This window comes from Camelus dromedarius, chromosome 8 (assembly GCF_036321535.1).
Source record: "Camelus dromedarius isolate mCamDro1 chromosome 8, mCamDro1.pat, whole genome shotgun sequence".
In the NCBI taxonomy this organism is placed as follows: domain Eukaryota; kingdom Metazoa; phylum Chordata; class Mammalia; order Artiodactyla; family Camelidae; genus Camelus; species Camelus dromedarius.
This window is the reverse complement of record NC_087443.1, coordinates 31971805-31997520: the sequence shown is the minus strand read 5'-3', so window position 1 is coordinate 31997520 and position 25716 is coordinate 31971805. Positions and strand designations below refer to the sequence as shown.

General features: G+C 40.2%; 2 protein-coding genes and 1 long non-coding RNA gene across 8 annotated transcripts in view; 1 reads left to right on the top strand and 2 right to left on the bottom strand.

The window, feature by feature from the left end:
• ASCC1 (activating signal cointegrator 1 complex subunit 1) overlaps window positions 1-9751 on the bottom strand; it is an 87685-nt gene extending 77934 nt beyond the window's left edge. For 2 of the 6 annotated variants that reach the window (XR_004139607.2, XM_010984188.3), the window contains exons 1-4: window positions 9636-9751; window positions 7951-8095; window positions 6731-6830; window positions 3027-3124 (exon numbers count right to left, since the gene is read on the bottom strand). Coding sequence is in view for 5 of the 6 variants with exons in the window: in XM_010984188.3 (XP_010982490.1) it covers window positions 3027-3124; window positions 6731-6830; window positions 7951-8062 (310 nt within the window). In the remaining variant the exon portion in view is untranslated. The other 4 variants (XM_031461100.2, XM_031461101.2, XM_031461102.2 and 1 more) reach the window with 4 other exon arrangements.
• ANAPC16 (anaphase promoting complex subunit 16) lies at window positions 9420-18248 on the top strand. The gene is made up of 4 exons (XM_010984189.3): window positions 9420-9568; window positions 11358-11524; window positions 16594-16668; window positions 17404-18248. The coding sequence occupies exons 2-4, from the start codon at window positions 11383-11385 to the stop codon at window positions 17517-17519; spliced, it is 333 nt and encodes a 110-aa protein (XP_010982491.1). The 5' UTR covers window positions 9420-9568; window positions 11358-11382; the 3' UTR covers window positions 17520-18248.
• Window positions 18249-24416: 6168 nt separating this feature from the next.
• LOC116155767 (uncharacterized) overlaps window positions 24417-25716 on the bottom strand; it is a 54149-nt gene continuing 52849 nt past the window's right edge. The window contains exon 4 of the long non-coding RNA XR_010381924.1: window positions 24417-25456. This is a non-coding gene — a long non-coding RNA (uncharacterized LOC116155767). The remainder of the gene's footprint in view (window positions 25457-25716) is intronic.

The following is a 25716-nucleotide window of genomic DNA, read 5'->3' as shown; positions in this document are numbered from 1 at the left end:
CCAGAGTCTGCAAAGAAAAAAAAAAATCATTTAGGGATTACACAATCTTTGTTTAAGCAGAGATTAAACCTCTAGGTTCCAGAACGGGCAGTGCCTGGCTCAAAACAGGAAGTAAGGAAAGGTACAGAAGATATGAACAATGAACAAAACTGGCATTTCAATAGATTATTTATTAAAAAATAAAGGACAGACTTCTAAATGTAATACAAAACATTGAAACATTAACTGTAATTGTAGCAAAATGTGCTATGTACTTTCAAGGCCACAAAGTTTGTTCCTTCCAAGCAACTACAGAAGTTAAAGAAATAATTCCATTCATTTGTCCTAATATTTTCCATTAAAGCACTTGAAATTTTCTACAAGAACAACCTATCTATTTCTTAATAAGAATGAAATTATCACACCCATTTTGTTGTAGAGAAATAAGATGGAAATTTCTAGGAAAAGAAGTAAATTACAAACGAATTAAAAGAAAACCTAAGAACTGTTTGCCTAAGTAAAACACTGACATAAGTGATAACCAAAAAATGTAAGAAGTAGAGATACAGTATTTTCTAACATTATTTATATTTTCAGAAAGACTACTTTAAGAGTCCAAAAGACAAATATTCAGGAAAGGGAAGTATCCCAACAGGCATTCAAACACTGAGCTACAGAATTACTGATAAAGAAGAGTTCAAAGGCAAACTGGGACAAAATTAAAGGAAAGTAGAAATTATAGTGATCTCTATAGGGACTGAAAAATATGGTGAGAAACTAGAAGGAAAAGAGATGGCGGGGAAGGAAGCTTAAAATTCACGTTTAAGTTTTACTTCTGTAAAAATTTAGTATAAAATACTAAAATCTATTCTTTTTCATTAAGAAAGTGGTTTGGTCGAGAATAAGACAAATAAGATGTTTTCTTTTTTTTAAACACAGAAACTGTAAAGGGCGCTTGAAAGGAAACTGATCAGACTGATTTCCAGGAAAAGATTCAAAGTGGATCAAACAACGACTAAAGAGCAAATATGATGAGGTTAGAAATACCCTACAACTACAAATATCTGAGAGGACCCCAGAATTTACATGACATGGGTCCAAGGACTCCAATTACGGATATACAGGAAGAAAATAATTAAACGTACTGATGTTAAACTTTAAAAAAAAAAAAAAAACAATTCCCTAACTACATTGACAATATCATTTTAAAAGCATCTTCTTAAATCTCACTGCCTGAGACTTCCAAACAGACTAGACCAGATCCTTATCTAGAGGACAAATTAAAACCTACTAGATTTTCTTCTCCAGTTTCTCTAATTTAGGAGAGGCAAAAGAAAATAACTAATTACAGCATATACCACACCAATGCAAATGCAGTCTTGATTTCACATCACAACCCATTTACTCCAACCAATAAATTTGATTTTTCTATATACTTTACATCCCAACAAGACCAATAAGCCAGTTTACCCTCTTGTTTTTCAATTAAATCAGTTTCACTAAATTCTTACTTCTGACGATCAGACACACTCATTTTTCACATTGAAATATTTGTGCTTTTTAAGTCAAAATGGAATCTTTACAACTCTGCCTAACCTTTTCTGGATAAGTTTTGGAATGGCTCCAGTATCTTAAAATGACTAAGGTCTGCACATTTATACCACGTTATAATTTCTACCAAAATAAAAATTATTATACGTATGTTACAATACAGATAGAAAAAATGGGGAACATATTCCACTGTTAACAGCAATTATGGTTGAGGTTCATAATGTAAGAGACTTTCATTATACTTTATATAGAATTTCTACAAGCTTTTGTTTTATGAAAGCACATATTAATTTTTAAATCAGATTAAAATAGATGCAGAAATAAGCTTTAATGCAATTAATTAAATTATTTCAATTTTTGTAACTTGAACTCTAAAACTTAAGACTCAAATTTTTTTTAATCTGGAATTCCAATGAACTGGATATTTATTTTAATGAGTCCTTCAAAAATGTCACTGAAGTTCTTAAGCTAGTTTGCTGAAGTTACCAAGGAGCTGGGGAAAACTGTATCACCTCACTGCCCAATACAGGAGCCCACATGCAGCTGGTTAAATTAAATGTTAAATGACTTAGAACTGAATAGAATTTAAAATACAGTTCCTCAGTCACACCAGCCACATTCCAAGTACTCCCAGTCACATGTGGCCAGTGGCTCCTGTACTGGACAGCACACACACAGAACACACCGCCATCACAGAAAGTTCTTTTGGACAGCACTGCTCTCAAGTTAACTGCTACTGATCTGCCATAGCATTATTTGTACAGAGCATAAAATGAGAAGACTACTTGTCATTTTTTCTCCTAAAACTTAATACAACCTGAGTGTTTACGGAAAATGGATTACTGGAGGCTGCTGCACTTATGTGACTTTGAAAAAGTCCTGTTTTTTTAGAACGAGTTTTTAAAAATTCTGCCCCTACAGTGCCCCTCATTCAAAGCCGCCTTACATGACAAGCCTGTGCCCTTGGTTCACACTGATGCTTTAGTACACTTCCTGACTTGATTTCTATTGCTAAACTATTTGTCCTCACCTGACCAGTTATTTGAATAAAGTTGTTGTTTTAATTATTACTCTTATAATTTCCTTCCTCATGTACAAAGCAAGATAAAAACAAGGGAACAATATGGAAAGGGCTAAACTTTATCTTGAACTTGCTGATCTCATTGGTTTTCTCTAATTCTAACTTGAAAAAATTAAAGACTCCAGCTCAAGTTACTAATGCATAAAAGAAATCTCCTAGTCCACAACAAAATCTGGAAGCTTTATTCCATCAGTGCACAGTGAAGTATAAAGGGAAGGCTCAGGTACTCCATCAAGATGAGGCTGTACAACTGCATCTTTCCTCATCTGGGAGACTGATACTGACACATTATAAAAAGGCCAATAGCTACAGAACCACATAAAAAATACAGTCACCAAACACTTCAGCTGGGTCACATTACTCCATACACACACAAAAGTGATTGCAAATATAACTAATATATATTGAGTCTCACCAATTTCTCCTTCTTGTCCAGGCTTAGGAATGCTAATAGAAGTTCTGGTCTCCACTTCTAGTTTCTTCCTAGTGTCCCCTCTCTTTCCAACTATATGCCTATAATATAAAGAAAACTAATTAATATAAGGATATTATGTCAAAATGTCCTAGAATAAAGAATTCCATCATGTTTAAATCATATGTGGCCAGAGATAACTCCCTTATGGAAAAGTGCTTCAGTAAAAACTCAGTATTTGTAGAGGAAATTACAAGTCATTGGCTTTACAGAACATGCTGCATTACACTCATTGGCAAAATGATGTCCTACAGCCAACTCAACATACAGAAAGAATAACTATGCCCAACACCTGTTTGCTTCTCAGTTAGATTCAAAATCTGGGTCTGCAGTTCAGTAAACGGAAAGCTGGCATAGTCTCACAAGGCACTTCCAGTAATCAATGGGTCTACAGTGCGAAGAGGGAAAACCTTGTCCTTTCAGAGAGCAAATTAACTACATTACAAGTTCATCCTAAGGGAATTATCCTTGATTAATTAAATAAGGGTAAAGAGCTTAGCAAAGAGCAGGGTCCACCAATCGGAGCAGATTCAAAAACACAGAGAGTAAACAGGTAACCTTCAGTCTGAATGCAACACATAGGCATATTTTGTTTAAGAGATTTCACTAAAAGTTGGGAAACTTCACCCAAAAATACAGATTTCTAGGTTCTTTAGAAAAACTAGAAGATCTGGCGGCTCATGGCAAAAATATGCTGAAACATGAGCTTGTCTCTAAACATGGAACATGAGCTCATCATAGTTGCCATCACTCCTTACTGTCTTTCATTCACTCCACTTCAATCATCTGCTGGCTCATTTACATTACTTGCCTAGGCCTCCTCGTATAAATAATTCTGACAATCCAAGGTTATCTTCTGGAACCCACAGTAATCAGATGTGTTAAAGCAAATGAGACTACTAGATCCCAGGAGAAATGTTTCAGTCTATAAAGCACTAAGAGACCATCAGAGAACCATAAAATTAAGGGAAAAAAACTTCCTCATCAACAGTATTTCGGCTTTTATGATTTCAATTACAGTACCAAATAGCATGAGTGACTATGTCTAAAATTCTGCATTTGTTTTTACATAGGATAACCAAGCCCAGTTACTTCCATTAAGATCTATTGTAGTCAGCCAGTTTTTATAAAACAAAATGTATAGAAGAGGACTGCAACTCCACAGTTTCCAGGTGGTTTTCCTTTGTGTTGGGCTGGGGATTGTACTGTACCAACTCTGTCAGGCCTTTGTCTTTCCAGGCCTTATCAATGAGGGCAGCTTTCAACCAGCCTCCTGTCTGTTAGCATATGGACAAGCCTACCAGAAAAAGTAGTTGGCTCAAAGTGTTATTAAGAGTCTAGGCACCTTAGAAAGGGAAGTGATTCAACTTAAAGAGGCTTTAGAATCAAAGAAACCTTGGGCAAGTTATTTAAACCACTCTAAGCCTATTTCCTCACTTATAAAAATGGAGTGAATAATACCTAAGTATCATAAGGTTGTTGTAAGGATTAAATGTGATCATACATTAAAGGGCTTCCCACTTACTGGCACATAGCTCAGTACAGCCCATGCCACCCTCATTAAGCCCACGATGACATTCTTCCAGTTAAGAATATAGCCAGACCAAAAGAGGTTTACATGGGAAGTCTAAAACATTCACTACAGCAATACAGATATGCACTGCAAGGGTGAATCCTTTACTGAATATACAGGGGAAATTCTTGCCAAATCAAGTGGTTCTCAATCTTGGCTATACACTGGAATCACCTGATGGGGGCTTCAAAAACTATCGATGCCTTGGTCCAGCTCCCAGAAATTCGGACTCAACTGGTCTGGGGTGCACCTAGGTATCAGGAATTTTAAAAGCTCCCCAGGTGATTTTAATGTGCATCTGAAGTTAAGAAACACAGTATTAGATCTAGTCCACGGACATGTGTACCACCATTAGGCTTTGATTATAAATTAGTTTGGTCAAGTCATTTCTTCCTTGATCCAAAACACTACACAAATGACTCATAAGAAAGAAATCTTCCTTGTATGTCACTTATTTCTCAATAAGGCTGGAAGGAAGGAAAGAAGAAAGGGAGTTAAGGAAGTAAAAAAGAAGTTTTCCTAGTAAATACTGTCTATTAATTAGGATTTAACAGAAACAATACCTAATCTAACATGCAAGTCATCTGGAACAAAATGAATACTTAGAATATATAGCATTCAAAAGATCATCAAGTTAGAATCAGACATAAGGAATTTTTACACACCTCAGCAGTAGCAAATATACACATTAAGACATGTTATATTGATTTTATCAGGAATCTGAGCCGCCACTTTCTAAAATCACGTTTCTTAAAGGAAAATGTCACTGGAATCTGAAAGGAAAGTGAGCTGTCAGGATGAACATTTCATTTCCCATGCGGCCACATTCCAGGAGAAGAATTTCATCTTTAATAGGTGTTTCAGAAGATTCTCAAGGTTGATACAAATGAAACAATTTGCATCTTGGAGCTTAAAAGTGTATGATTCCATGTTTGTAGATCTCCTCTCATAGAGGCGCATGGACATTTAATTCATCTGGTACTACACAGAAAAACAATCTATGGACTTCCTAGACCAGCCTATCTTCAGAGGTGCAAGCCCAAAAGAAGCCTGTCAGCTACATAAGCTAACCATATTAGTGGTTAATATGGGACAGAATGTGGTCCATCACACAAGCAAGGACAGACTGAAGTGGCACAAAGCTTCCAAGCAATGTACATATAAAGATGACTCTGGAAAAAGCATATCAGTCTTCGACAAGCATTGGAGGTTAACAGAATAGACACATTCCTGCCTTCAAGAAGCCTCCCACCTAGTGGAAGAGATACCAAACAGCACACAAGTAAATATAAACACAGGTCTGAGAAATGCTACAGAGGAAAAGTACAGGGTATTATAAAAGCATATAGTAGGGCAATCAATGTGGTGGGTGGGGATGTTGATGTCAAAGCAAGCTTCCCTAAGGAAGGAGAATATAACTAGGGAAGGGAGAGGAGCGATTATAAGGCAAAGGAACAGCATATGCCAAAGCTCAAAGGCTCAAAGGCAGGAAGGAACATAGCACATTTGAGGAACTGCAGAAAACCAGTTAAGCTTAAGTGCAAAGCCAGGCAAAGAGTGGTATGAGTTGAGACTGAAAATGCAGAGCTGGGTAAGTCATGTTCCAGATTTTGGCCACTGCTCCCATGTTTAAGACAACTCCATCTTCAACGGAAGGATGTTGTTAGATTTTAAACAGAGGTAGTAAAATAAGCAAATTTGCCTATTTAAAAGGATCATTCACCCTCAACGTGAAGAACTGATTGGAAGAGCAAGAATCAATGTGGAGACACCATACATAGGTTGGCTATTTGAAGTAATCCACAGAAGAGGAGGCAGGGTGGCTATAAAGAAAAAGATAAGTGGTGGATTCAAAAGATATTTAAGAGGCAAAATCAACAGGACTTGGTGACACATTTGGAATGATGAAACGGATCTGTAATCAGTCCTGAAAAATTCTAGGACATAAAACACTATTTTGTCATTAGTAATCAAGCACTGCAGTAAGTGTGGAAAAGAGAAGAGGCAGTTTCCTGCTGAGTTTCCTGGGAATGCCTTCCCGTGAAGCTGCCGGGGGTGGGAAGACCTCACTCACTTGTAGAGCAGGCTGGGGGCCTTCACAGTACACCGGAAACCTTGTGGGGTCTGCACCACTTCGTAGGCTTCACAGGGCTCTTCTGCACACTCCACGAAGCCTGCACAGAAACCGTAACATCTCACTCAGAGCTGCTGCTATGTGAAAAACAGTCTTCTCCCCAGCTGGCAATCACTCTCAAGGTTTTAAAAAAAAAACAATACACTTTACACTGCAGAATACTGCTCTGACATTCCTTCTGATCTGCTCTTAGAAGAAAAAGAAAGAATAAAAAACACATTTTAAATCTTCCAATCTTGGAACCTTGGAAAAGTAGTATATACATACTGCTATTTAACTGTTTTCTCCCAGAAAGCGAAGACACACTAAATTTTTTTCACTACTTTTTTAGTGAGATGTAATTCATGTAACATAAAATTTATCCTCTTAAAATGTACAACTCAGTGGTTTTAAGTGTTAGAGCACAAAATCACTTCAGTGGATGAGGCAGGAGTGATACTGGGAGAATTTACTCCACACAGCCAAGACAAAGAGAAAGGAGGATGGTGAAATAAAGGAGTTCAAGTCCTCAGGGCTGAAAGGCAACAGTGAGAAGGACCGAGGGGAAGACTAAGCCCCAAGGTTTAGGGCCTAATGGAAAAGCTTACAAACCAAAAGGAAAAGGAAGCAGAGAATCTGTGAGGCCATTTTTGTGCATTAAACCCAAGTTCAAGTTAATTAGCCTGAAAATATTTATAATTCACTTCAACTGTTCAGCTTACTTCTTAAAATTACTCCTAAATAACAATAATGTTGGTTGTGTATTTGAAACTGCCTGAATATAACTGCAAAGAAGAAAAAAAAAATTACAATAATAATAACAGCATTGGATGAAACACTTTACATATGTTCATACACTTCGATAATTACACAAATTACTTCATAACTTTATAGATAAAAGAACTTAACTTTGTCACAGAATATTAGTGGTTAATATTAACAGTTAACTAAAATTACTCATTACATTTAAGCCTCTGTACAAAGATGAACTATAACTTGACTTACAAACTGAGAACATCTCATCAAACTCAAACTCATCTGTCCCCTCGGACATAAACACAAATGAAGCTGTCTCAAATTTCAGTACTTACAGAGAAACATACTGAAACAAAACAAAGAATTGCTTCTATAATACAGAGAACATTTTACTTCTAATCTGACCAAAGAGTAAGTAGGACTACCTTGGTAATAGTCATCATCATCTTCTTCATGTTGATAAGTCTGTTCTTGGATGGGATTCTTCCTGTAAATCCGTCCACCGATTCTTATAAGCTGTGGACGCAGAACTTCCATGATACTGTCTCCAAACCAAAGTCCAGTGAAATCCTGAAAAACAAATGATCACCTTACCTTTTGTTTTAATCAGAAATAAAAACCCAACCTCTATGTGGAGGCCTGAAAGGACATACTTGAGCATCAGTTCACAGTACTTACTAAGCAAAAGCAACTCTGTTTCCATTAGATTTCCCCTATCTCTAAGCTGTTTTAAATCAATTTCCACATTTTCCACTACACTATTCCACTCCCAGCTTCACTGTAGACTATAATTTGTAAACTATTCAGCATTCCCAGAAAAGGTGATTAAAAGGTACTGAGCCTATCCATGACTCTGAGAGAACAGAGGTCTCCTTATTACTTTACCTAAAGAAAGTAAAATGCAACCTTCTATGTTTATCTAAACATCTGCGAAGTGTCTCACCATTTCTATCCAGCAGGACAATTAAAAGAACTAGGGATATTTAATACACTTACCCTTAAGGGGCGAAAAAAGTCCCTAGTACTTTTGGAGGTGCTAGAAATCAGTACCCAACAATTAGATACAGTTTCCTATCAAAACATTGCTAAAATGGCTTAACCAACATGGTTCTCCAAACCAAATCCTCCTCTTAGCAATGTGTGTTCAAACACTGTAAACCACTCACTGAGATGCCAAGCTTTTAGTCACCACTTAAAGAATCAATTATTTAGGAAACAAAGGTTGCTTATAGGCTAGCTGTGGTTAAGTTCAACCAATGTTGCTACCACATATGTTAGATGGTCTTAAAGCCCAAAATAGAGAGCTTCCTCCAAGAAAAATCAACCCTTACTAAAATATACTAATGCTCAATCCGATCTCAGCAAGTAAGTCGCTTTAATTGTTAGTTTGCTTACAGAACCAAGGAGAGATTTCGTGTTGTGAAAAATAACAACATAGAAGGCAAAGACTTCAATATGGGAAAAGGGGCCATAATTAGCAATAGCTCAACTGAAATTACACCCTAGTGCCTTATTCCAACAGGATCTCTCAATTTAAAAAAAAAAAGGCTCTGCACAAAAGTAGACTTTAATGTTAAGGTCGGGCCCTCAGAGTGAGCTCTGGAAGAGGGAGGTGCCTCAGGGAGAGCAAACCCTTCACCCGTCTTTCCCATGCGGCTCTGAGACTACTTAGAAAAAACGAAGGAATTAATTTAGCCCTGCTTCATGGTGATTTGTAGAGAGAAAGAGAGAGGAAAGCACGCCTGCAACGTCGTGGGAGAAGATGAAGCCCTGAATCGTAAAAGCGAGCGAAGAAAAAAGCACCCGCTGCCGCAGGAAAACAGCGGTAAGGCGAGCAGGCGAAGGCCCCGGAAGTTCTCTCCGAGATCACGTTCTCCGCGCCTCTTCGCCCCGGCCACGCCCACTACCGCACGGGCGCGCGCACGCCGCCACGAGCTCCCTCTACGAGGGCGCGAGCACGCCGCCGCCCTTGTTGTTTTAAACGCGGCCTCTCGGGCTGGCTTTGGGGGCGGGGCTGTGGAGGAAAGTGCCGAAGCCGCTAAGGTAAGTGGCAGAGGGCTCAGGGACCCTCGGAGCTTGGTGGAAAGGGAGTTGATCCCTGGGATCCTACCTGCAGGGACTAGTAAAATGGAGAAAGTAGGAGGAGAAACAGGAGCCTGCCGCAGAGGGCGTGTAAGAGGAAATTTCCTCAGGCCGCGCCGGACAAGTGCGCATGCGGGCCGAGGGGTGGCGCCTGCGCAGTGGATGGCACGGATGGCGACGCCCCCTGGAGAACCGGGCGGGGACGAGGGCGGGTGCTGTGGCTTGGAGTCAGTTTAGGAACCGCTGGCGTTCTGACCCCTCCTCTGTTCGGCCCCTTTCTTTCCACTCCACCTGATTTTAGCTGTAGACTCTTTTTGAACGGTAATCCAGCTGTTTAAGTGGAACACAGTGGAACGATTTTTTGACGATGTTGTTTACTGATTGCTTGTAATAATTTGCCATTGTACCAGGGTACTTACTTCAGCGTCTTTTGGATAAGGAGACATTTTAAAAAGGAAGGATTATTTTTAAGAAAATAGACATGTCTCTGCTGAGACGGAAAATAGTTTATGAATATAAGGCCAACCCTGTCATACATGAAGTAAATGATCATCCTCATCCTATCAATGTGAACATAAGAATGCTGTCGTTCCACCCCCCCTCCCCCAGCACTCTCCTCCAAGGATCTCTACTCCCAATAGTTCCAGCTTCCCTGATAGGGTCAAATCCCATGCTACTTCACCATCAGTATTTAAACATTAAACGAAATTTTGCTGAGCACTACCTTGGGCCTGGCAGCCAGGTGGGAGATTTGTGTAAACAGATCTGCAAAGTGAGGAAGAAAAAGAAAATAGTAATGGACCACCCCTCATGACACCAAGCTCTATCCCCTCTGCATAACCTTTGTTGAGCTACTAGCCCTGTGTTTTGTCATTTGTTCATCATTCGGGAAACACTGTGATCCCGGTTTTGTGCTAGGCCTTGAGGGTAGAAAGACAGCCCTTTCCTCCTTTTCTAAGAAAGGGGTTCTTCCTAAGATCATGAATCTTTTGTAAATGTGTATCATTAGCTTCTATTTTGTTTTGAACTTTTGTAAGGAGTCACGTATTCAGTACATATTTTCTTATTTACATGTGGACTTTTTGACTTTTTGATATGACAAGATTAAACACAACTCCTCTATTCCTAATAGGTCGTCAGTCCTAAAGTCTTTCTTGAACTATTTTATTCCAGTTTTGGGTCGCCACCAAGTGATCAACTTGGGTATTACATTTGGATGAAAAAGATTTTTTTTAATTTTGAATAAAAAGGCCAATATGTATTTCCCAACTAATTCCCCTTCCTTGGGAACAGAACACAGTGTTATTCTGGAATTTTATTTGGAAAATTTTGTAAGTGAATTTCTTGGTGTGGCTTGGTGAGGATGTATCCAAGACAAACTGTCCTATGAGGCATGGTTGTTTTATCCTCATATAATTTATTTCCTCAGTCAAATTGCTACCTTGGCACTGCCATATTACCCCTTCATAACCCATAAATCACCCACACTCAATCCCAAGTGACATAAACACTTTGCTAATGGTGGGAAGTAGTGTTTTAAGTAGAAAAACTATGAATAAACATATTTTCAGTTAAAATCCTGAGTGACATTTTGGCCTGAGGCATCAATAAAAGATCGTGGGAATAGAGAGAGTAGAAGAAATGGGAGCTAATTCTTTACTAAACTGTATGCTGGCTTTTATGGCAGCTAGAAAGAAATGTCAGTCTCGCTTCCATAAACTTGCCAATTGCTATTTTTCTTTCTTTGTAGTGAAGTGAGAATTCTCCTAGAGGAAATGGCTGCCTCTTCATCATCTTCCTCAGCTGGTGGGGTCAGTGGAAGCTCTGTCACTGGATCTGGTTTCAGTGTCTCAGACCTTGCCCCACCACGGAAAGCCCTTTTCACCTACCCCAAAGGAGCTGGAGAGATGTTAGAAGGTGATCTCATGCTGCTTTTTGCTGAATAATTGGATTCAGACCTGCAATGAACATTAATTGTAAAAAGCTATTAAGTGGATTAGAGATGAGTTTGCCCTGGTTTCAGCTCCACATTTCATCTCTTGTCCCCATTTCAAAATAGTATCTCTAAAACACAGATCTTTCTCCAGAATCAGAATTTTGAAGCTGAACAAGCCTTTGGAACTCAAGGGGGTCATCCAGAGTTATTTAGACCTAGAAGAGATAAAGTGATTTAACTATGTGAAAGGACAAAATCAGCACTGGAACCAGGAATTCTATTGACCTGTTCCAGTTTGCTTTATCCTGACACCAGTCTGCTTCCCTATGGTCAGTAGGTTTGATATATTTTTCGTAATACAATTCATCTACAGATAGATTAGTCCCATCAAAGAAGTTCTGAGAAGCAACAGAAACCAATCTGCTACTATTGTATGTGAAGATGACTCCTGGCCCACTGCAGGACAGTGCTGAATGGTTTTTCTAGCCCTGGAACTGGATTCGCATCAAACCATCCCCTATCTTATTCAGCACACATTTGCAAACTGGCTGGCCAAGGTCAGGGCACAGGCTGTAAGCATGGAACAGCAGTATCTAGAATTCATCAGGTTGCTGTCACTTTAGGAGCTGGACCAATAAATTCTTAATAGGGCGCATAAAAATCACATGAAGAGCTCATTTTAAAATGTACATTTCTGGCTTAGAGATTCCAAATTACTCTACTTTGAAGCACAGGAATCTCCATTTTGACTACATCCAGGGGATCCTCATGAAAGTGGTCCTTAACTATTAAACTATTCATCATACTTTGAAAAAAATCAGCAAAGAACTTATTAAGGATTGAAAATCTACTTGATTTTAGTACATCTGTGTTAAATTATATATTGATCTTTTTTGCTTTAAATATTGCAAATTTCAGTAAGTATGTTTAAAAATTAATCTGGAAATGTCTAGGAAAGGTACAAACTTAGTTAAGAGTTGGCTTTTTAGGGGTGATATTTATTCATTTATATCAGGCTTAATAAAAAGCAGAGGTTTGGGTTAAGCCAGGGCAAACAGAAGACTCATTTGTGACAGGAAAAAAAGAGAAGACTGGGACCGTAAGGCTCTTTAGAACTGGTTCAAATCATGTTTAGTGAAGTAGACAATCAGATAGTGTACTTAGTAATACATCTGAGGTGTAAGTACTTCTGTCTTTGCCTTTTCATTTTCTTCAATTGTATTAACTGAATACTCAAGTTAATATCACTGAGTCTGGAAGTAGTGAACATTTGGGGCCTTGTTTATCATATTTGGCACTAAAAATAAATTATGACTTCAGTTATATACAGCAGAGACCTGGTATTAAGGAAGTTTCCCATAAAACAAGTCAAAAGTTGGCGGCATTTAAATTGCTTAATGAGTTTTATAGCAGCAGAAGAGGAATCACTGTTTCACAATGGACCCTAAGATAGAAGGCATTTAAATTCTAGCTACGGGAGGAATTTAATACAGGAGGTGCCTTCTTGGTCTCAAAGCTATCGGCATTCTTTGTCAGTGTACACCAGATTACTTGGTAACATTAAAGAAGACAGGCTTCTGAGATTAGTCTAAATGTTGATGTTCTAACAAGTTACAGTTCTATCCACTTTTATTCTATCCCATTGTGCTTCATGGAGGAATGTGTTGGCTTTCTGTTGTAGAATGAATTTATATTAGGTTTAAATTCACAGTACACAAACTTCAATTCTCTGCCTTACATTTAAAATTTCACCTATATTTTAAAGCTGCTTACATTTAAGGGCAGACTATGAAAACTTAGAGATGGCAGTCCTTGAACTATCCTGGTCAAATGAAAAATGTTAAATTGAAAAGAATACTCTTAAATATGAGCTAATAAGGATGCTAGATTTGGAAGCATTGTCTACCATGTTTATAGGTGATACTATTATGCAAGTAATCTAATGCATAGGTACCTGACCATTTTTCTTACAGTAGGATATAGGCATACCTCATTTTGTTGGGCTTTGCAGACACAGTTTTTTGTTTTTTTTTTAACAAATTCAAGATTTGTGGCAGCCCTGCATCGAACAAATCTGTTGACACCATTTTTCCAGTAGCATTTACTTACTTCATGTCTGTGTCACATTTTGGTAATTCTCACAATATTTCAAACCCTGCACCAGCAAAAAGATTACAGTTTGCTAAAGGCTTACATGTGGTTAGCATTTTTTAGCAAACAAATATTTTTTAAGATTTGTACACCAGTCTTTTTAGACATAATGCTTTTGCACACTTAATAGACTACAGCATGGTATAAACTTAACTTTTATATGCACTAGGAAACCAAAAAATTAGTATGACTTACTTTATTACAGTGGTCTGAAACTGAGCCCACAATATCTCTAAGATACACCTGTATGAAAATAGAGTAGGAAGAGTTGCCTGTTCAGAGTAAGGAACAAAAGTAATTAGGAATCAAGGTTGGATGCTGTTTATAATCTTAGCAGGTTCAACTTGATCTTGCATTCTCCTAAGTCTAGGATGGTAAACCCAAATAACCTGTACTTAACCTTGTAAATTAACTTTTTTCTGTATCTGCTGTCTGATAACTGACAGCTCACATAAGCAGTATACTGTAGAGTTTTCAGCATTCCCCTGTCCTTGGTTAGACTATCATCACCCACTTATTAGTAAGCAAATTAGAGACTGCCTTCCAGCCCAGAAGTGGCTGGATTTTAGTGACATTGTAGGCCACTGAAGCATAAATTATCTGGCATTGTCTAATTTCCTATTGTGAGGTAACACTCTTTTAATTGAATTTGTTAGCATCCTATTTATTAGAGTTGGCAATGGTGTTAGATTTGGGCAATTTACTGAACTTTTCACCATTTATAACCTTTGTTTGTCCCTTAAAAGGAAAGCTGATGTATTGCTACTTAGTGTGTTACAAAGGGTTTGATTACAGTTTCTAAATGGAAGACAGATTGCCCCAGGCTGACTCCTCTCTGGAGAAATTCCAGGCTTTAGATTCGTACACATATCACATCTAATAGGATGTGGCTAAGAAGCAGTGGACTTTGTGGTTAATGCAGAGCTGCAAATCAGCAGAAGTGTTCCATAGACATAAAGAATAGCAAAGTGATATGCAGGTGCCTTTCTGAAAGATTAAGATTAGCTTACATCCTTTTGCTTTGAAATTCATTACCAAGGGACATATGCAAATGTTGTAACTTAAGCATTTATCTTAATAGCACCTGTGACTGAATGTAAGCGGGAGGTAGCCCTTCCAAGAGCTTTCCAGTAAATCTTGGCCTGATCCTTATAGCCCAGAATGCCTGCTGTCTTGTGTGAGATCTTAAAGTTCAGGATCAAACCACCTGAGAAATGAGCTCTAATTCTCTATGCTTTACTCTTTCTAAAATAAAACGAGTTATAATTAGATTCTTTAAGCAAGGGTATGAATAGGATAGTGAATGGTGGCATATTTACACAGAAGAGCCATAATAAATTGCATCATTGATGTCAAATGTTCACACAGTCCCTCTTCCCACAGTGAGATTTCATAGTTATTCGCTGCCCGTCGCCCTTATCTAAAAAACTCAGTGATATCATTAGCTTACCTAGATAATTTTTTTAATTTGGACAGTCAGTATAATATTGAGTTAATTGAAAATAAATTTTTTTTGCCCAGTTTCAATGATCTGCTCACAAATGACTTATATTCAGCCAGAGGAATGGGGGTGGGAGGATGGGATAGGATCATATCCCATATAGCACAATATGTAGGAAAAAAGTTGAATTTAAAGAATAACACCATCCCCAAAGTGTACATTACTTTATGAAAGAAATTATATTTTAAAATAATATATAATATGTATATATCAATAATATATTTTCATTCATATTGTATTATATATGGAAATAATTATATATTATTTTTACATCAATTTTGAAGATATTATTAGATAGAGGCCCTCTTTGTTGTATATTCAAGCTTTATGGATATATTATCCATAGTTTTTCTTACTTTTTTACCATGAGCTTCCAGAATAAGGTCTGCCTTGTGATACACTCAGCATGAAGCCAGAATGTGTTAGTCCTATCTCCTTGTCACTTAATACCTGGCTGACACACCAACCCATGATTGATGGGTGAGTGCTTGACACCCAGTAGTGCTGGCATGAACTGCCACCTAAAAAAAGATAGCTATGTCCTCTTCCTCCATTTGTTTTAGGATTTTTGCAATAAGATCCCTTCCCCAGATGGTTTCTGCTGCCCTTTTAAGTCACATTTCCCTACATGAGCGCTCTGTCTTTTGGGGTCTGTCTTGCTTTATCAGCCCTTGCCTGATAAGAAATAACATGAACTAGCTTACGTTTCACAGTTATCTTCCAAGTACTGTGGTGACTGAGTTAGCTACCTTCTTGTTGCCAGTTCTTGGCATCAGTATGTGCTAAGTTCTGAAATTGCACCATACCCTTATCGCCATCCAAATTGCAGTGTTGGTTCAGTTGGAAAAATCAAGGTTACAGTTTCTGTTTACAGAATGAAATTTCCCAGCAGTGTTTTGTGATGGTCCTAGTGATGTAATTTGATATATACAAAATCAACAAGAGCTATTTTTCCTCAGCTATGGTTTTTAGAATGAAAATGATTTAGAGGTTTGGTGTACCTTTGTATTTCGAAAGCACGGGGGTCACATGGCCAAATGTGTCAGCTGTCAGTATTTGCCTGACATACAAAATAGGAGAACATTAAGAAATTGTCAGGTTAAGAGAGGGGAAATGTTGACCAGGACATCAGACTCGGGTTTCTTGTTTTTGTTTTTTTTAAACACTATTTTTAAACTCTTCAACAAGCAGAGGGACTATTTTAATATTCTAGGTATAGAAGAAGTAGCTTTTATACCAGAGCAGTGTTAGTTCTAATGAAACAGAATCCCTCTTTGTAAACACTGAAAACTAGACCCTGAATGTAAAAGCAGGGAAAAGACTGGACATGTTTACTTGGTTTATCAGAAGCCATGAAACCCTTAGAGCAGATTAAAACTTTTCCTCTTCTGTTTGTAGATGGCTCTGAGAGATTCCTCTGTGAATCTGTTTTCAGCTATCAAGTGGCATCTACGCTTAAACAGGTGAAACATGGTAAGCACGTGAGTGTTGTGTACTTAACTATGAGAACGAATGGGGGGGGTGTTAAATTTACTTGGCGACTCAGAAAGGTCAGAGTGCTCTGTGACAGAAACTCCTAAAAAATTAGCAAGCTAATTCAGTGGACGAATTACCTGCAGACAAGAGCATTCTATGGTCTTAATCCAGATACAAAGTCCACATTAAGGCTTACAGTTGAAGTAAAAGGGTTAGTTTTCTAGGGGAATTAATGCTTCCTACTCCTCTTGTATTGCTTTTTCCTCTTCTTTCTGAAACCTTTTACTGTTGTCTCTGGTTACCATCATCATCTTCGAGTACTTATGTGATACCGCATGGTCCACCTGGCCTCTAACATCCTGATAGGACATTTTCTGTTCCATCATGCCTCACCAGGCCCTCATTTATGTGTCAGGGAACTCTGTTCCCCCAACAGACCAGACCGTTTCTCCATTGAAAACATAATTTTGGGGGGAAAGCTGCAATTACTTGTAACCCTAGGATTTTTGTATACAAATCACGAATTTAGCACACAAATAGCATTGAGGATAAGTATTACCTTTTTTTTTTTTTTAAGATTAAGTCTTCTGACCAACATAGGATAATTACTAGAATATTGAGGGGAAAAATCCTTCTAGAAGTCATTTTTAAAATCAGTCATCCTGTTGGTGGTTGGTGACTGTCCCGTGGGAAATACATTGTATTACATATTGCCTCCTTGACTCTTTACAGATCAGCAAGTTGCTCGGATGGAAAAACTAGCTGGTTTGGTAGAAGAGCTGGAGGCAGATGAGTGGCGGTTTAAACCCATTGAGCAGCTGCTGGGGTTCACACCCTCTTCAGGTTGACCTTGCCTGGATGGTCACCTCTGGAGCACAGCAAGTGCAGATCCGGCAAGACCTGCACTTTTATTTATTGCAGCTTACATAGCCATCCAGAGATTCACAACTCAGTCACTGAATTGTTAACTCACATCCATACTGATTTCTCTGTATCTGTCCACAAGCAACAAATACTTAAATGTGTGATCTTACAGGGAAATTTTTTGGTTTTTTTGTTTAAAAAAGTATCGAGAAACAGATTAAGACAATCGGTGTCAGAGAACCAAGAGGTTTGGGTTTAAAAGATTTGTAAAACTTCACCAGCCAGGACACATACCAGAACTGGCCAGCTGAATGGTGTCTCTCCTGTCATTCATGCAGTTTCTGGGATCCTCACCATTTAAGTCCGAGGTCAGGATCTGGAGTTATAAAATACAGCATTTCTGACCTGAAAGCATTTCTGACAGTTCTTTTTGCAGATGAATGTGATTTCAACTCAGGACTTGTCCAAATTAGGAATTTCTTAATGTTTGGGGTTTTTTTCTATTTTTAGACATCTAATTCTATAGACTTAACTTTTTCTAACCTCTTCTAGGCATGCCAAATGCTGGCAAAAAGAATTGCTTTTTGAATGTGGAAGCACTTGTGAAAACAAAGCAGTGAGCAAGATCCTTTTAAACACAGAAATCCTGAGTTCATCTTGTTGGTGGGCTCAGGCAATTCTGTAGCAAATAAATCCTTTGAAAGCGCTCCAAATTGGTTTCTTTATCCTTTCAAAGTCTCAGGGATTTGGGAATAGGGGGAAGAGGTCAAATTACTTTCTATAAGAAGGGAATTTAAAAACCATTTCTCCTAAGCAAATGGTAGATTTGCTTTATCTCAGGGATATTTGTCTTTTTAGAAGTATAAATTTATCTTATCAATATCTGAGTAGGTTTTCATACCATGAAGAGGAAAAACCTGGAAAGCTAAGAAGGATCCTTTGTTTTTCCTCATGGTCCCCAGGGTCCATACTGCACAACTAGGAGAATTATTTATTAGATTGTTTGCAAATTTTGCCTCAGACAGTATTTGCCTTTCTCCTTATTAGTAATTTGTACCTGACCTGCTTAGAGTTGCTTAATTATGAATAAATATAATCCCAGTAGCAACTGGCCTTAATCTCAGGAGTTCAGAATATTTTAACACATACTACGTGACAGGGAGATGGTGACCTCACTGAATGGGTAAGGAATCTGAGGGCAAGGAAGTTAAAGACCTGCTCGTGGTCACATTGCCCAGACAGAAGAAAATGTTGTAACTTGGAATAGATGGCAGTTGATTGCTGTTTCAGCCCACTATTCTAATCTCTAAAGCGCATCAGAGCACAAGAATTACCAGCCCTCAAACTCACCTATTTCCATATTAATACTTCTCAACCTAAACAAGTTCCATATTTGAAAGCCATTGAGTTTCCCAACATTGTCCTTTTGGGCATCAACCCTCTTGATGATTACCAAAGGAAAAATTTAAAAATACCTAGTCTGCAATAAACCTTTAAGTCATATTTTCAGTGACAGTTTAGAAGCAATCATTAACTTTCTCTCATTTATTTGTTTAACTACAACACAGACACTGTACCACCTCATCTCTACCCTTTGATATTTGAATTTATTATTTTCTCTTTAAGCTGAACATTTCTTTTAATGAATGATCTTAGACATTGAAAAGGTCCTAGAGTTGAGCAGAAATACTTTCTGAAGCACCTTTCCCAGTGATCATTTCAGCTTATACTCAGGTGCTGCCAGGAATAAGACCCTCACTGTTTTTTGAAGGTGGTCCTTTGGAAAGGTCCTCTGCCCCTTTCTGTTGGTCAGTATGTCTCATTATCCACAATTCCTATTGCCACGCTTTGGGCTTGCAGATGAACCTGTTGTTGCTCATGTGTCATCCCCTCTGTACTTGTTATGTGCCAGTCACTCACAGGCATTAATTACAATTCTTTCAATAACGCTGCAATATATGTAATACCCCTTAATACAGAAGAGGAACTTGAAGCTCAGAGCAGGCACTACTACATGCCAAGGCTGCATAGCTAAGTAAATGGCTAAGTCTGCATTTGAACTCAGTCTGCCAGACTTCAGAGCTGAGATGATTTGAGATGTACCATGCTGTATCCCACTGAACCCAACCCAGTGCTGTGTACAAACAAAATCCCTAAACCCTTTTTTTAAATGATAAAATGAATTAACTACCTGGAGGAAATGAACCTTGTCACTACTGTCCCTTCCAGTGCTTTGTGATAAGGAATCTCAAGCACAGTGAAAGAACAGCCTCCTCCCTTAAGAACTGATAGGAATTAGCTATATGTTAGTGTCTGCATAATCTTTTAAGATTCCGTATGGTGAAATGTAGTTAGATGCTTGAGCGATACCTACTGAAGTGAGCAAGGAGGGAGGCAAGAGGGCAGATGGCAGCTTAATGACCAGACTGCACAGATGGCCATCCTAACCAAGCTGATGGTAACCATGCCTCAGTGCATGAAACTGCAGTTTCCAGAGCATTCTTACATATCTCATGTCTTGAGTCTCACATCAACCTGGTGAGATAAATGAGGCAAGTATTATTTTACAGTTAAGGAAACCAGTACGGAGAAAGTAAGATTATTAATCAAGATTATAGTTAATAATATAGGTCTTTCAAGTCTTTTTCTCTGTTGCCTTCTAGTTCATCATATACTAGAAAATCTGAAGGCAGAATTCGCTGTTAATAAAGAATTGTTCATGTCAATCTGAAACATAGTTCCATATAAATGTTGTTGTGTCTCATGGTAATTAGACATAAAGAGTAAACTTTAAATAAAGCTGGTTTTACTTTTATGTAGTCAAAAATCTTACTTTTTCACTTTAATTATCTAGGATCAGTATTAAAGTCCCGAGTCTTCACTGATATATTTAAATGTGTTATTTATTAGTGCCATTCCAGGCCTGATACTCACTGGAATGACAGTGGTCTAGAACTCTAAAGCAAGTTGCTGATCCAAGGGCCTTTCTGCTCTGTCCCTTTACTTGCACCCTGTGGCTTCCCTTCCCCCACATGGTTGGGAGTCTTTGAATCCCTTGTTCCCAATCAGAACACCAGATACTGATATGGCAGAAACTTTGGACCCTAAAGCCAAGCCAGAGGTAGAAGAAAGGAGACAAGGCCGGGAGATGCCTTCATCTACTGGTAAGATGGGGAGCCTGCCCAAGGATGTAGTGCCCTTTCAGGAAAACCCAACAGACACTGCATTTGGAGGAGAAGGCCACTCTGCCTCTGCCAGCAACAGTAGAGGGGATGTTTATTTCCAAATGTCTTTTATTCATTCAACAGACATTTACTGAGCACTTCCTGTGTGTCTAATATCTGCTAGATGCTGAGAATATGCAGTTAAACAAGACAACAGTCACCAGCCTCGAGGAGGCAAGATGGTCTATGGCCTGGGGCAGAGGCAGGAGGAAGCGGGAACAGTGGGGTTGGGAATGGTCCCTCTGAAGAATGGGAGAGAGCTGACCAGGGTCAGAGGATTGCCAGGCACATTCAGGGGCCGTTTGCAGTTCGAGTCCCTGAATTTGCAATGGCACCAACCTTTGGGAAAGTACACCAGCAGCTCCTGGCAGCCTGGCAGTAGGAATGGAAAAAATGAATAGTTGGTGGTTACAGTGTTACATGGTAAGGGCAAGAAGGTAAGCAAATTGTTGGTCTAGGGCTAGTGAGGGAAGGAAGTGAAAATAAGAAGAGATTACCAGAGAGAAATTAGAAGGGTCAAACATTTCTTGAGGGCAGACTATGTCTCTGGTAATAGACAGTGAAACAGAAATACAAAGATGGGGCAATAATTCCTAAATCTATCTGTGCCTCAGAATCAAGCTTAATAAAAATACAGACACCCTGGCTTCATTCCTCGGGTCCAGTAGGTCTAAGGTTGGGGGTTTCATGTGATTCTCTTGCAGGCAGGTTTGGAAACCTCTTGGACCAATGGAAAGAGCAGATAAGTAAACAGACATATGGAATATACACAGTGCATAACTCCATGACTCTGGTCTACACAGGGTGCTATGGAAGCCAAAGGGGCTTGGAGGTGAGGCTGCAGGGGAGAAGACAAGAAAATTTTCCTAGAGAAGGTGAGCCTGGGCCTGAGTGTCAGTCAGAATTGGAGGGAAGATGCCAAAGAAGCATTCCAAGTGCAGGGAACAGCACGCACATAGGCAGGGCCGCATTCGTGGAACTCGGAGTCATTTGGTGTGGCTGGAACTGAGCGTGTAAACAGGGGAGTGGTGCGATCTCTCAAGACAAGGAAGCAAGAACCAGATTGTTTTGAGCCTCGTTCACTGTGCTCCACTTTCTATCAAAAGAGCACTTCTCTGACCTGGCCAGGGTACACCTAAGAAAGAGGCCAGGAATCCGGACTTGCACAGTCAATAACCAGGCTCCTGAGGCCCGGGAAGCTTAGGCACTTGGGCAGGTGGAGTGCACCACATGTGCTCTTTCCAGGCCACTGGGTGGTGAACAGTGTGTCTGCTCTGACCAAAAAACTAAGCAATTACAGATCTGTATTTATTTACTTACTTTTAGGGAAAGGCAGATGTCCTAAGCTCAGAATTATTGAAGGAGCCTCCCTACTGGGCTCTGAGCCAAACCAGGGTAAGAGGCAGCCAGCAGGGATCAAATGTAAAGTATGTGGATGTTGTGGAGAGATGTTTTCCTCCACAGATAGCTTCTCCTCCTTCCTTCCCTGGCCCAGAAGGCCTGAAGTAAACACCCACGTCCTCTCTCCCCATCCTTATTCTCAGAAATCTCCAGGCATATATGTGAAGATAAACCACACAAGCATGGACATTTCATCTGTTTAGCAAACCCAGCGGTCATGTTTAGGGGCTGCTGAAGTCACACTCTATCCACTTAACTTTCTGCAGAGTCTCCAAAATACAGTAAATCTGGAATAGTCGCTGAAGTCAGGGCAACTTAGCTGTCAAACATACTGCCTGGAGGACAACCGAGGACTTTCTATCCTAGACCAATGTCTTTGCCCAGAGAAGACTGAAGGCTCATTCTGTGATCCTGCTTCAATGCTCAAGGCTAGAATGCTTTTTCAAAGCACTCCTGATCATGAAAAGGAAAATCAGACTCTCCCAGCCTGAGATTGCAGCTGGAGGACCAGGTGCTTCGGCCTCCGGAGACCTACAGACTCAGGAGCCAGGAGGAAAGCAGGACATCGTCCCAAGCCATCTCTCAATGCAGAGCAGAATTCATTCTGAGAGCTAGAAAAGGAGCAGAAGGAGGGATGGCAGATCAAGGAGGAAGGCAGCGCCTTGCTGTCTGGGAGCACAAGCCCCGGCTACACCTGTAGTTAAGCCTGACCCTCTGCTGCCAGCCAAGGGGCGTCCTCATTAGGCAGATAGGGAAGCAGAGCTTAGCCTCAGAGTTCTGCAGCAACTCCCGACCCCAGGATCAGCAAGTTCAAGAACAGAGAAGCAGTCTCCCATTCTGCACCTTTGCAGTCTCTTTGGAGTCCTGCTGACTCTGTGGCCAAAATGAGCCTTCCATTAAAAATAGTCTCCTGGAAAGTGCCACTTGAATATGCTCTGATTTAAAAGCTGCTGAGGGGGATGGGAAAGGCTTCAATAATGAAGGTATGAGTGACCACGAGGGCCTGGGCTCAGAACCCACACTTCATTTTGGCACAAAGGCTCTCAGGATCGGTACAAGTCAAGTCCAGGCAGCGGGAACTCTAAGAATGTTCATCATGGTGGATACAGAGTGAGTGGTTACTCTCTGTGGGGCATTGTGCTAAGCAATTCTCACACATCATGTCATTTACTCACTGGGAGAGGGTAACAGAACAGCCATGTGGGGCAGAGGAAGCCACCAAGAGATGACAGGGAAGGATCCCACAGCCAAAGAGCTGAAGCTTATACTGTATAGCACAGGGAACTATATTCAATATCTTGTAGTAACTTAGGGTTAAAAAGAATATGAAAACAAATATATGTATCTTCATATATGACTAAAGTACTGTGCTGTATACCAGAAGTTGACACATTGTAAAACTGACTGTACTTAAGTAAAAATATATTTTAAAAAATAAGGATACCAGTCCTATTAATTGGGGCTCACCTGGCTTGACTTCATTGTAACTTGATTACCTCTATCAAGATCTATCTCCAAATAAGGTCACATTCTAAGATACTGGGGTTAGGACTTCAACATACATATATTTTGAGAAGATATGTAATTCCACCTCTAACAGTGATGTCTAACCAAACCCTCTCCTTTTATAAACGAGAGTATTGAAGCCCCAAGTGGGAAAGTGACTTGCACAGGGTCACACAGCAAACTGAAAAAACTAAGACTAGAACCCAGGTCTTTTGAGGCTACAAGCTTTAGGCAGACTTCCCCAAGGAGCATCACTGTCTGATTTGGGAAGCTCCCCTTCTCCACGAAGGGAATCCCTGAGCAAGGAGAAGTCTGGGTAGCACCCAGTCGAATCTCTTTATAGGCCTGGGATGAGGACACATGAAAACTCTCTTACAAACCAATATTTGGGGAAAGACTCTGAAACACCATGGTAGAAAGAGCCCTATTAATGGAGCTTAATCTAAGCACTGGGGTTATTTTCAAGGCCGGGCCCCTCATTAAGGAGGCAGATATGTCATGTGTCATAAAGCAAGAGCTGTTCTCCTCATCCGGCGCCCTCAGCGGTGCAGGTAGCCAGTGCCAGCTTCTCACAGACTCTGCCTCACTGCTGACTCTCCTGGCCCGCCTCTGCCTCGAGGCTGCATCTGGCAGGGTCTCCATTTTGCAAGAACTCACTAAGAAGACTCTTGAAAGTCTCATGCAACATGCAGAAACAACATGGGTTTGAGAGTCTTGCTCCTGCAGCTTCGAAAACAAGGAGGCCACAATTGAGATTGAATATAGTACGGAAGTGTGGGTGACACCAAACCGCAGATGAGTTGATAGGCTGTGGGGAAGGAAGTGAAAAGTTCACCTTGTCCTTCCCTGTAACAGAGGGCTGTTGGTTTTGCAGAGGTTTGCTTTAAAAAAATTTTTTTTATTCAGTAAAAATAGCTTGGTGGGACAACATATTATGGCATTCGTGGAAATAAAAACTAGGAACCACATCATAGGATGTTCTGCTCCAAACTTGGCCCTGGTTCCTCAGGCAGCTCCCAGCTCCTTCTGATTTCTGCAGCAGCCGTGGAGGCACTCGCCCCGTCCCAGGTGGGGCCTGGCCTTCAGGGAGGAAGGGAGGAGGTGGTTCAGAGGCATCAGCTGTTTCCCTGCGTCTGAGCCAAGACCCTCGCCTCAGCTAGAAGCTCAGCTTTGTCCCTGGTGTCTGCCTTCCGCACTGTGAAAAGTTTCCAACACAAAGGGCCGATTCAGGAAACCAAGGTTAGAGGCGAACGGTCTTATTTGAAAATTGTGAAGGCCAGCCAGCCTTTGGGCTTCCTGCATTGATTGCTCTCCCAGGGCCTGGGACCAGCCCAGCGGGGTGGGGCAGGCAGCTCTGCAGGTTACAGGATGTGAAAGTGGGGACTGAGGTTAGGAAAAAGAATAAAAGGCTGGAACCAGAACACACCCAGCAGAAGGCCATGTGCAGTTCTCCTCTTCAGGGTTTCCTGTGGGTACACTGAGAACATTGTGTTCTGGCTGTGAACTTACCCAGCTGAGCCGGCTCCAGACTCGGCCCCTGGGTCCTAGTGCTGCCTGCACACAGCCTCCGCCTTGGCTCACCTGTGCTGCGTGAAGCCCACTATAGGACCTCGGGAGGCCACTTCCATCTGTCCTCGCTACTGGGTGAGGGCCCAGTAACTAGCCTGTGGGCACTTACATTCTGATTCATCCTGTGTTTCTGAAGCATCTTTGACTTACTTGGCACTATCACGTAACAGCATCTCATGTCCCTCATGACAAAACATCCTTTAGATGACAAAACTGAGGCTCTGGAAAATTGGAAGGAACAACCAAGGTTAGTATTCAAGGTTTTGGGACCCAGGTCTTCTGACACTTTAGGGAGAACTGATTTTGAGACCATCACTTCAAGTCTTTGAAATGAATCTAAGCCTTTGCCTTCAGTTTATCTCCAGATTTTGAGAATAAGGTGATTTCTTAACAAATTCTCCAAACAGCTGAAAGCTCAGGCATGTGGTGCAGAGCTGTCCAGAGGAACCTGTCTACCCTGTGCCTGAGCTCCCTGGATGGA

Bases quoted from the DNA above. Each gene is read 5' to 3' on its own strand.
- ANAPC16 (XM_010984189.3), top strand. From the start codon at position 11,383: ATGGCTGCCTCTTCATCATCTTCCTCAGCTGGTGGGGTCAGTGGAAGC. The intron at 11,525-16,593 runs GTGATCTCATGC...TTCTGTTTGTAG, and splicing joins AGCTGGAGAGATGTTAGAAG to ATGGCTCTGAGAGATTCCTC. The intron at 16,669-17,403 runs GTAAGCACGTGA...GACTCTTTACAG, and splicing joins GCTTAAACAGGTGAAACATG to ATCAGCAAGTTGCTCGGATG.